The sequence below is a fragment of the Molothrus ater genome, chromosome 15 (assembly GCF_012460135.2).
Source record: "Molothrus ater isolate BHLD 08-10-18 breed brown headed cowbird chromosome 15, BPBGC_Mater_1.1, whole genome shotgun sequence".
NCBI lineage: Eukaryota > Metazoa > Chordata > Aves > Passeriformes > Icteridae > Molothrus > Molothrus ater.
In genome coordinates this window covers 18,334,992-18,346,737 of record NC_050492.2, presented here as the reverse complement: position 1 = coordinate 18,346,737, position 11,746 = coordinate 18,334,992, and the positions used below count along the sequence as shown (strand labels likewise).

General features: G+C 49.2%; 1 protein-coding gene across 1 annotated transcript; it reads right to left on the bottom strand.

Moving 5' to 3' along the window:
* Nucleotides 1-3,489: 3,489 nt before the first annotated feature.
* On the bottom strand, nt 3,490-8,876 carry LOC118692193 (collagen alpha-1(III) chain-like). The gene is made up of 3 exons (XM_036391863.1): nt 8,370-8,876; nt 4,001-4,156; nt 3,490-3,738 (listed from the first exon to the last, which is right to left on the bottom strand). The coding sequence occupies exons 1-3, from the start codon at nt 8,874-8,876 to the stop codon at nt 3,490-3,492; spliced, it is 912 nt and encodes a 303-aa protein (XP_036247756.1).
* Nucleotides 8,877-11,746: the final 2,870 nt, after the last annotated feature.

Below are 11,746 nucleotides of genomic sequence, written 5' to 3'. Positions count from 1 at the left end.
ACTGTCACTCTTATCAGTTTCTGCCCAAGCTGCAGGAAGCACCACAGAGCCTCTGGAAAATGGCCATCTCCTCATTGCTGAGATGCAGCATTTAATCCTCACCCTCCCCCTTTCATACCCTTAAAACTCTATCTTTTCCTTGTATTTGGCTTGAATAATCCAATAAAGCTCACTCTCGACTTTGTACCTTTTGTGTATTCCAGATGATTACATTACTTTTGATACATACCTGTATTAATATACAAAAACCTAAATAAAATCAGACAGAAATCTCACAAAGACATCCAGTTAGGCAACAGCATAGTCCATATAGCTTGGTCATATCCCCTGCTGGACATTGTCTCCCAACCCCATGTTTTCCTCTTCTTTCGTAGAGAAGTAACAAGTCTGTGTCTCCATGGCATGACCCCAGACTGAGCCCAGTATCACACCTGCCAACTGTGAAATACCTGCATTTTCTGTTACACATTTCACTTGTGTGTAAAACAGCTGAGATTAAATTTACTGGTCCTTGTGGCTCCATTTTCCTGCTTTCCTCATGTCTGAAATTCATTGAGGTAAAATGCATGTTAGGATGAAAGGAAACAAGTTGGCCTTTGAGGCAGTGGATTTTTTGTGGAACAGTGCAAATGGTGTTACAGAAAGGGAAATTCTGCTGAGCTGTCAAGAAACAAGGAGCATTGGTAGATGAAATCCTAAATTCTCTCAGAGAGTTTTAACACAGAGTATGCTGCAGCAGCAAACACAGTTGAAAGCACTACAGCTTAATAATGTGCCTTTCAATGGAAATGTCTGTAGTAATCATTTAAGTGCAGCTATCAGGCACTTGTGATTGCAGGCAGATTTTGAGGAAAGTGTTATAATGTATTGTGAAGCAGCTCCATGCTGCTTGGGTTCATTGCCAAGCAGCTCAGAACTACACTGACCACAAATGTGAAAAAGAATTCTTGTGGTAGCAGGAGCAGTTCCTTTTTTCTGTTTCACTCCTTTAAGTGTGCTGGGAATGACTGGGAGCATTAGTATCATTAGTATTCTGACAGAGGGAGGCTGTGACAAAGCCCATGACTACAGGGCCTCCTGACTTCTGTGCTGCTGCCAGTGATGTGGAGGGGACTGACTCTGATGGCTCCACTTCCCAACAGCCCTGCCATGGCACGGGAGAACAGAGGCTGATTCATAAGGCAGGCACGATGCTCTTGGCTCTGCAGTGCTAGCTTTGCACTCTGCATGGAACTATGACACCAGGTGAGCAGATATTTATCTCCATGCAGAGACTGCATGTGCTTGTGTGTGCATATATGTGCATGTGTGTGCCTGTACATTCATTTAAAAAAGGACAAGCTATGTGATTGTATCTTCACAATCACATTGTACCAATGTGATTGTATCTTCTTTCTGAATGTGTTTTCCTGGCAGGATTTGGAAGCCTCATGCAGGATGTGCTCTGGTGCTTCAGTCAAGTAAAAGGAGCCATAGATGCTGGGGTGACAGAATGTAAGTTTATTTTTCCTTTTGTTGCTGTGACCAAAAATAACTTGTCACGTACATCTTGCCTAGCTGGTGTGCAGGGAGGTCGTTTGGGTGCTGTTGGGAGCTGCTGGCACAGAGCTAAGCCATGCTTCTTGGTTTCTGCCCTCTTTATGTACTTGTGCATCTGACAGAGATGGGCCTCTTAAATTAGCTATTGATCCAAGAATTCATTTGAAGGCATTATAGTTTAATCATATTAATAGCCTTTGAAATAGATTTTCTTTTGGTTTTCAGCTGTTATTTAGAATTTTTCAGGGAGTTATGAGACAGCTTCTGCCACTATAAACTTTACCAGAATCAATTCTGGAACTGAGATGGACTATTAGACACTCTCCTTATATTTTGTTGTGGTCAGTGAAACGTGATGACATTTTAAAAGCACAGTCTTGTGAGACCAAGAGAACTGAGTTTGCCCAGGCCTGTGAGAGCAGAGCTCTGACTTCTGCACAGCTCTGCCTGGAGCACTGTCACCTGTCCTGCTGTCCTGCTTCAGTGGCAGCTCTGCCACGCTGCTTCTGCTGGAGAGGGTTTCAGTCTGTAATCTCTAGAGATTACAGTGGGGTACAACTCTCTGAAGAATATCTAAAAATTTATTAAATCTCTAGAGAAAAACACCATGGTAGTGATTAAAGCAAAAATATTTTTAACTGATGTTTTGTTTTGTTGTTTTGGGTTTTTAAAAATTATTTACAAGTGTTTTGAGCTTTTACTGTAGAATCTGCAGATCACTGTAACTTGTCAGGAGTACTTGTTTGCTACTTTAGGATTAATGAAATGTTAGGTTGCCTCTCTTGTTGTCTATTTTCTTAATGTAACCACTTATCAGCTGAGGGCTGTAAGCGGGTTTTTTGGGTTTTTGGGTTTTTTTGGTTTTTTTGTTTGTTTTTTGTGGTTTTTTTTTTTTGTTTGTTTGTTTGTTTTTTGTGGTTTTTTTTTTTTTTTACCACTAGAGATTTAGTGGATGAACCCAGAGGCATGATGGCAGGAAAGGACTCCTGCAATTTTTTCTTGGGGTAATCTGGGCTCACAGAACAGTAAAGGCTGATGAATAATACTTAAAAGCTGTATTCAGTAAAACTAGTAATGAAAAGGTGATGCCATTGGTGCATTCAACCTGAACAGGCACAAACAGCATGACCATGGCTGAGGAGGAAGCTCACACAAGTGTTGCATTGGGATGGGCTTTGGTTCTTGTGCTGGTTTGTGTTGGTATGTGAATACACACATATATAGGTACTAATGTGTGTACATGAATTAAGTCATAAATGTGGTATTACAGATGCCTCACCTTCATCACTAGTTCATCCATATCTTGTTACTATTATGCTAGCATTTGCAACACATTTTTGACCTTCAGAACTCTTGGTAATCTCCAAGCATCCTGAACTTGCACAGTATGATTTCTTTAGTGACGAGGAAGCACAGTTGTGTATGATCAGGTGAGAAGAGAGGTTGCTATTATTAAAATGCTCTGTATCTTTGAATGTAGTAGAGCCTACCTCCTCCAGCAGAATGGACTGTCATTCTGGCTTTCAAATGGTACTCCAAATGTTGCCAACAATTATTCTGCATTAATTTTGTGGTAATTTTGTGCTCTTATCTGCACAGAAGCCACACAAACAGATCTACATAAACCACTTCATTTTGTTCTTTCCTTGTTTCTTGCTTTAACTTGGAGAACGGTGTCATAGTCTGTGGTACTTGTCCAGATGAAACCAGGGGTGTAATGGATCCTTTAACTGAAGCAACTGTGGGGATGAATGAGCTCCCTTGTGCATAGATGGAGGCCTGACACATCTTTCAGCTGCTCAAACACTGATTTCAGTGTTAAATGTGAAGTACATGATGTTGCTGACTACCATTGTCATATCACAGTGCTTTCAACTACATTTCAGTACTGCCAAAAGCAAACAAGTTTTTGAGATCTTGCCTTATTCTGATATATTGACTATTAGGAGTCTAGTGTAGAAAACGGATTAGCGGGAACTTTAGAGGTGGGACCTGCTCGAGGCTGGTGCGGCGCGGGGCGGGGGCGGCTCGCTCGGCTCCGGGCGTGTGGCAGCGCCAGGACGCGCGTCCGTGCCGCCGGCCCCGCTGGTCAGGGATGCGCTGCCGGGGCGCTGCGGCCTGCGCGGCCCCGCCGGCGGCTCCGGGGCGCGGGGACGCTGCGGCGGAGCGGGGCCGGCGGGCCCGGGGCTCTGCGGCGCCCTGCGGGCCGGGCGCGGGGCCGGGGCTGTGTTCGCTTGCTCAGCGCTCCTGGCCGTGCCGCACCCGCTGCGGCGGGGCCGGCCCGGGGCGCTCCGCTCCGCTCCGCTCCGCTCCGCTCCGGCAGCAGCGGGACCGGCCCTGGCGCCGGGCAGCCCCCGCCGCTCCGCGCGGCCCGGGGGCGCCGCTCTCCCGCCGGTATCGGCCGGTGCCTTAGCTCGGCCCGGCGCGGAAGATGAAATGCCTGTCGCGGTACCTCCCGTACCTGTTCCGGCCGCACGGCGCGCTCCGCTCCGCCAGCTGCCACGCGGAAGGTACGCGGGGCGCGGGGCGCGGGCGGGAGCGGCCGGGGCCTCCCTCGCACCGGCGGGGCCGCCGGGAGACGCCGGGCCGCGGGGGCGGCGGTGATGCTGCTGCACGGCTGCGGGTGGTTTGTGGATGTGGCTTTAAATGCATCCGGATATTCCCGAGGAAATGGAACAATCCTGCCGTGCTCTGCCCGCCTCCGGCCACCCGAGCCCTCTCCCGCAGGCAGCAGAGCGTGTTTCCCGGTCTTGGCGAAACAGCTCTGCAGCAGTTCGGGAAAAGGGAAATGTTCGCAGCAGTGTTTCAACTTTGCACTTCCATCGCAGGAATGCAAAGTAGCGGGACTGTGTTTGCCGAGACTTCCGTGGGACTCCCGCAGCGGAGAGCCCATTCTTGCGGATTCATCCCCGTGTGACGCGGTGTGAGAGCTGTCGGACGGGTCTACGGATCATCCGCAGGCACCAAACAGCTCCGTGGGATTTACATTCCCGGCACTGCTGCTCCCCGTGCGGAACCACAGCGGTTTTCCTCGTTTGCCCTAAACAAAATCAGTTAGTGATGAAAACCATCAGCCTGTCACCCAGTTTTCTGCAGACCCATCAGTCTGTGAACACGCTGAGTTGCCAACCTGACCCAAGAGGAAAATCCAGGTGAACGCTGGAGGGAAGTTTGGTTGCTGAGGGTGTGGAACGGAAGGGGCAAACAAGGAGCACTTGGCAGCAGACAATCACACTCCAGGCTAAGTTATAACAGCTACTCGGGCTGCTGTAGTTCAATCCAAGCAGACAGCATAAACTTTTTTGTTTTAAAGTTTCTCTGAAGTTCTAAGCAGATCAAATTATCCAAATTGATATCTGACTCTTAGCCTCTTTCTTTGAGAATTTTCCTGAAGATTTCTTTTGTTTTCATGTTGACTTTATCCAAAGGTACAGTTCCTTAAGATATCCTGAACAAGTCACTTCTCAATTATTGTACGGGAACAAGTAACTCAGTGGAGAAGCACGCCTGTGTGCTGTTTAAAGGGAGGTTATATGACAGGACTGAGGGGGAAAAAAGGAGTTTAAAAATGTCACACTGGTGTGCTACTCATTCTTCTCCATAGCAAACAATATAGACAGAATGAAACTTGAACAGCACTCTTTCTTAGGCCATGATTAGATGCATATGATGAACTTGGGGTAAAACTGCGGTCTGGAGAGTTTAAAGGACCCTGTTCCACCCTAACTCATTAGCAAAACCAAAAAGAGAGCCCAGGTAAGAGCCACCTCCTGTCTGAAAAGGCAGTTTAATAAATAGCTTTCAAAAACCCGGTGGGGTAAATATTATGTATTTGGCAATGAACGTTTCTTTGAAGGCCTCTGAAGAACGGCTGGCCCCGCGCCGAGGCTGTGCCCGGCTGCAGCTGCGGGGACACAGGGCAGGGACTGTGCAGCCCCGCTCCGCTGGCGCTGGGGACACAGAGCCCTTGTCCTCGACCTGCAGCACCCCCGGGAGAGGGCACGGCCTCGGGGCTGTCCCGGGCCGCCAGGACAGAGGGTGGTGCCTCTGCCTGGCAGAGGAGCTCGCCTGGCTGTGGGCAGCTCTCCTCCCGCCGGGCCGGCTGCCTGCAGCACTGGAAACAGAATTTACATTTGATCTTCAGAAATTGCATAGGCTTCCAAATTACACACCGAATGTCAGGAGAGCAGCACAGGTGAATTCTGATCCCTACTGCCTGATAAGTCACAGCAGCTCCCCTGTCATCTTTTGAGTAGCTCCTGTGTCTTTTCCTGTTTGGAAGTTATGATAATTTCTAGAATATTTCTATAGTAGTACCCTGGCCCACAAAAGCTCCAAAGAGTGGAGCGATGCCTGCATTTCAGTAGCCCTGAGATAACTCTGTTTGTTTTCTCTGAAGCTTTTTACAATTTTCTGTTTTTTCACATCTCCCAGTTTGTGTCTAGGCTCTGAAGCAGCATTTTAGGAAGATCCAGTGGAGGTGATATGAAAGCTGGGATGTTCAGTCGCTTATGTTAGAGCTGATACTAAAGCTTAGCTCAAAGGTGCCCTTAAGCTAGATGGTGAGCTTTGTAGGGGTGTTTAAGATGAAAGCTCACCCAGAGGCACCTTAAAGCTAAGCTCTTTACCTTAGGGGCACCTCTAGGCTAGGCTTTTGGCCTTTTAAATACTTTTGAGTGATGCATGTAAAAAGTAATAATTATTTCCTCATACGCTCCAGACAGCAGATTCCTCCCTGGGTAACCGCAGAAAGTGCGGTCAGGTTTCAGTGGGATCAGTAGGACAGGCCAATTAACAACATGAAGGAAGGTTCTGCTTGGGAATTGTTTCAAGTGTGCCTCAAAGCTCCCGGTCCCTGGTGCCAGCTCGGAGGTGGGATGGAGCTGTGAAGGGACCAGCTGGCTGGGGGCCGACAGGCTGCTCAGTCCTGGCACAGAGCAAACCTCTGTCCCCATGCAGGAGAGCCCTCACACAAAATCCTTCACCTGGAGTGAACCTAAAATAGTAAATTTTCTGGTTTGGAGACTTTGACTTTGTTTTTATGATGACTATTACACTTACCACCAGACTGTCAGTTTTGTTGTTGCTGTGTTGACCACAAGTGGGTTTATTTTCCTGGTGAGTCATTCCAATGGTTCCGACCTGAGTTAATCAGGCACCAGCAGCTGTGAGCTTCATGGAAGTCCTTATGACTCTGGAGAGAAAACCACAGAAATTGAGTTTACAGCAGACCTAATTTTACAGGATGGTGTGTGAATTAGAGGAACAGTGCGATTGCAAAAGCATGCAAATATGGTTTGGTATAATTAACAGTCTATAATTACAGGAAGAGAGGCCATTAGTGTAAGGCTGATGGAGGAGAACACTGAGTTAAGATTGAGCTTTCTACAATGATTACATATCCTGATTTAGGTGTTTTGCAGTTTCTCATTCTGAATGCTGCATCAACCCTTGCTTTTGAGTGAACATCAGCCTGGCTTTAATTTCAGGTCTCACATTTATCAGGACATGCACCACATGCAAGAGTCCAACTGCCTGGTCAGTTCATTCCCTAGTAGCAAATGAGGTTAATTCTGTGTGTCCACAAAGAACTGGATTTTGGCTAGGGGGAAAATGGCTAATTCCCTATCCCAAATACAAGGCACAGTGTCAAACTGAAGCAGTGTGGAAATTATTTCTTCTCCCAGTGAGTTTAAAGGCTTGTTTCTGTGATACCCATTCCTTCTCTTTTATGTCTGCTTGCCTGAGGGGGGGATCCCAGAGCATGGCTCTGTTGCTGTGGCAGGGCCTGGCATGAGGCAGGTGCTGTGCCACAGCAGGGGCAGGACAGATGCAGGTGCATCCTTGGGCTGCTTTAATTGGAGACATGAGGAACTGTGTCCTGACAGGACGTGCTGGGAGCTCCCATGCCAGAGGGGCTGCTCAGAACATGATGGGATGCCCCACCCACAGCCTCACGCTCGGGTGCTGGTGTTCAGGCTCAGCACTGGTGCCGGTAGGTCTGTTTTCTCCATTGGGGATCATCAGTGCACCTGTACTGTTGTTGTAGTGACTCAGGAGCTGGAATTACCTCTCCTTGGCTGCACTGATTGCATTTCCCTTGCACTTCTCCTTATTCTGCCCATATCAAGGCTTTTTACAAAAAACGATTTTTTTTTTTTGTGTGTCTGTTGCTGCTCCTTGTATGAGCAGGTTCCATAGCCATGTGAGCACTGGATTGTGAGCTGGGAGCTCATGAGAAAGCCAGATAAACAGGAACAGAGGTCTGTGATCCCACTGCTCTCTCATCAGTTCAGGATGGAATTTTTTAATTCTTATGAGTGGCATTTCAAAACCTTTTAATGCCACATAAAATTGCTTTGTGTCTCTAAGAGACCTCTGATAGTATAAACATTTTTGTATTGAGGCCATGATCCCTCACATGATCTTACACTTCTGTAAGTTTACAGCCAGAAGTGATAAAACTCTGCTTAAATAGATGTTTTTTAAAGGAGGAAAAAGTAAAAATCCTGGTAGCTCCTAGGCTCAGACATGGCCTGATGTGGAAATCAGCTTTAATTATTTCAAAAGTCTGTGCTTTTTGCACCTATTTCCCAGGCTCATGACCTCATTTGTGCTCTCTCAAAGCTGTTGGGTAGAGAATGGGGTTGAATTTGGTTTGAGTCATGGGTGCGACACTGTTTTAAACAAATTAATGTTCATGTTCCCCTGTGACGCTTTGAGTGAGAGAGGAAGCATTGCTCAGGGCATTCTTGGGGTGTTCTCCTGGGGTGGGCAGTGGGTAACGCCGGCCCCGCCCCGCCGGCCCCGCCCCGCCGGCCCCGCCCCGCCGCCCCGCCGGCCCCGCCCCCCTGCGCTCCCGCGGGCGGCCGCGAGGGGGCGCTCTCGGTGCTCGGAGGGGTCCCGGTGCCCGGGGCGGTCCCGGTGCTCGGAGGGGTCCCGGTGCCCGCGGGGTCCCGGTGCTCGGAGGGGTCCCGGTATCCGGGGCGGTCCCGGTGCTCGGAGGGGTCCCGGTGCCCGGGGCGGTCCCGGTGCTCGGAGGGGTCCCGGTGCCCGGGGCGGTCCCGGTGCCCGCGGGGTGCAGGGCCACCCCACGGCCAGCGGCGGCAGCGGCGCGTCCCGGTGCACGCCGGCTGCTGGGAGCAGCGGCCGCTCCGGCTCCGTCCGTTCGCCTCTCCCCGCGGGGTCTGAGCCCTCCGGAGCTGACATCGCTGCCGGGATGCTCGGAGTGGCCCCGACCGGCGCTGACCCGCGAGACGAGCGCTCGACTTTAATGACACGAAATGTCGCTGAGGGATTTTTTTTCTCAAAAATACTTTTAGTTGTGAGTGCTCCATCCTGGCGTTGGAGGATTTTGAAAATTATTTTTCTTCTCCCCAGTTTGTGTCGGGATGCTGCTCCCCCCACCTCTCCCTCTGATCCAATTCCTGTGTGACCATCGGCCTCCGCAGGCTTCCTGGAGCTCAGACTCCCTGCAATTTTCCATGTCGAACGGCTCCAACAAAAGCATAAGCTGAATTATAAGCACATTTCCAAGATATCTCTGGAGATATTTCCATTCTGTGACTGTATTTTCCTCACTACAGATGGGTTCAGCTGTAGCTTCCCAGCGTTCCCCTGTTGTCTATATTTAGTTAGTGCTTAAATCAGCACAAAGGTGCCTTCTGTCATCCCTCCCACTCGGAAGGGACCTGATGGAGGTTGCAGGGAAATGCTTCGGAGCGAGAGGGAAGAGCAGCTGGCGGGGGCTGAGCTTCAGAGCAGATCTCGGGCTGCGGCTGCCTTTAAATGGAGTTATTTTAGGCACTTGTGGGGAGGGCAGGATGCTGAGTGTGGTGTGGTCAGGATGACCCACCAATAGGAAGAAATAGGGAAATTGTCTCTGTTGTCCCTGCCACGGGTGGCTTTGTCTGTGGAATTGCTGGAACCGTTCTCCTGCCCAGGGCCAGATCCAAGGGTGCCCATTTACCTCAGCATCAGGGGCTGCATTTGGCACGGTCACGGGCACAGGTCAGTGTCTCTGATCAGACCCACAGATGTGTTTAGCAGCTGTACTGGCTCGGTACACCCAGCGACAGCCTGCAGCCCCTTGGGTTCTGGGTGCCATCTCTACCAAGCCCACCCAGGACTGTCACAGGTCACCACATGAAGGGTCACAGGGACTCAATGGAAACATTAAAAAACCCGACAGTTTGGGATTTAACAGTTTTTTCCTCTGCAGGCAGCTTTGCAAAACAAGGTCACCAAAAAGGTCTCTGAAATTGCTTAAATATGCTGCTGTGGTGGAGCTGTGCAGGTGTGCTTGCTGTACATGAGATGCTGCTCTTACTGTGAACTCCTTGTGTTACACCAGCCACTCCACAAACTGTGTTTGATACTACAGTCTAAATAATTTTCTGACATGGATTATAAAAGAAAGCCAGGCTGTCAGAGGCTGATTTGGCTATTTTTGGGAAATAAACACCAAGCTTTGTAAAGCCATATGGCGGATTTATTCACAATCAGCAGTTCCTTTCAAATGCAAGTTCATCTCATTTAGTAATACATTTTCCAGTATACAGCTCAGCACTCTGTTTCTCTGTTTCCTCTTCCAGCGTGTGCTCTGGGAGCGGTCAGCTGGCTGCAGCCATGGGCCACCTCCTGTTTCAGCAATGCACACTCAGCAGTATAATTAAGCACTTGCATTAGTGAGTTCTTACCAGCTCCTGTGGATTTCATCAGCAGTTTTTGTCCCTGCTCGTTTCCAGTGCTGCTGGCTGCTATTTTACTTTCTGTGCAGTGTTGCACAACAGTGCAACCTTTGGCGGCTTCAGGACAGTTACCAGCTTGAAGACCCGGAGCTCTGCAGCTCGTGGGTGGAGAAAGTCAGGAGTCGCTGGGAAGTGCTCATTTCCACAGGGTGAAGGATGGCAGAGCCAATTCCTGGTGCAGCAGCAGGTCCAGGCCCTAGGACACCTGGTGCAGAGCAAGAAGCAGGGCTTGGCCCCATGTGGGGTGAGCGGGGCCTGCCCAGGGCTGTTGTGTGCTGCCAGGGGTGTCCTGTGCCTTCTCTGAAGGCAAACGGTTCCCTGTGTTTTTCTGAGGGCTCTGTATCCTGACTGTGCACATGCACAGCACAGGCATTGCCTGCAGAATTACAGTCCCCTGCTGCTTGGGCTGCCCTGAAATCTTCTTCTCCTTTTTGTGCTGGCTTTGTAATTTCTCAAGGGTAGTTGTCCTTGAGAGGAAGATATTTCAGGTTTGCTGTGCTTGACCTCAATCCCCATGTTGTTGAAACTTAAAAGCCATAAAATTCACACTGATGAATTTTCACGTGTGGGTCTGCGAAGGCCATGGAGAATGTTTTTGATGGACTGTCACGCCCATATTTTTCTGACACCCACTTTTGGAGAGCAGGAGTGAGGGGAACCTTGCTGTTACATCTTTGACATTCTGTTCCCATAAATTTGGGTCTCAGGAAATGAAGCACCAGAGCATCTTTATCAAAGCCTGTTGGCAAAAGATGTGCATGATGGTGGTGGATAGGTCTAAAATAGACTCTGCAGTCAGCAGGATGAAAAGTGACTCTTCCTTGTAAGTTAAGGCAGGTTGGAGTGGAAGGGCTGAGCGAGCTAAGTGTGGGAAGTGCTGGGGTCGAGCTGGGGAGCCAGGAGCTGCCAGGGGAATGCCTGTGGTTCGTGTGGGGTGCTCTGCCTTCTGCCCAGGACGTCCGGTTGTGGCAGTGCTCTGTGTGCTGCTGCCCAGTGGCAGAGGGAGCTGCTAATGTGTGTGACCTCCCGTGAAATCCACTGTTCAGCTCTTTGTAACGAGCACAAGCACTTGCTCTAAGTCAGCAGTCGAGGTAAGACTGCTACAAGCTGGCAGCAGTAGCTGCATGCAGACGTGTGAGGGGTGGGTGTGCAGCATTCCGCGCACTGGGTGTCCATAGAACACACGGATGGATGGACAGTGCTCATGCTAATGATTCAATTACTCTTCATGCACGGATGTTTCTCCCTTTAAATGTTCAGAAATCACTCACAAACATAACAGGAATTGAATCAGTTTTGTTTATTCAATTGGATTAAAGTAGCGGTATTCCTATATTTACAAGGGCAATTGGATTTAATATTACTTTGCATATTGTTCTGCCCTCACCTTTGGGGGAGTAGTTGTCTGTTTTAGGAAGTAATTTTTTAAAAAGACAATAAAATCTTAATGATCACAT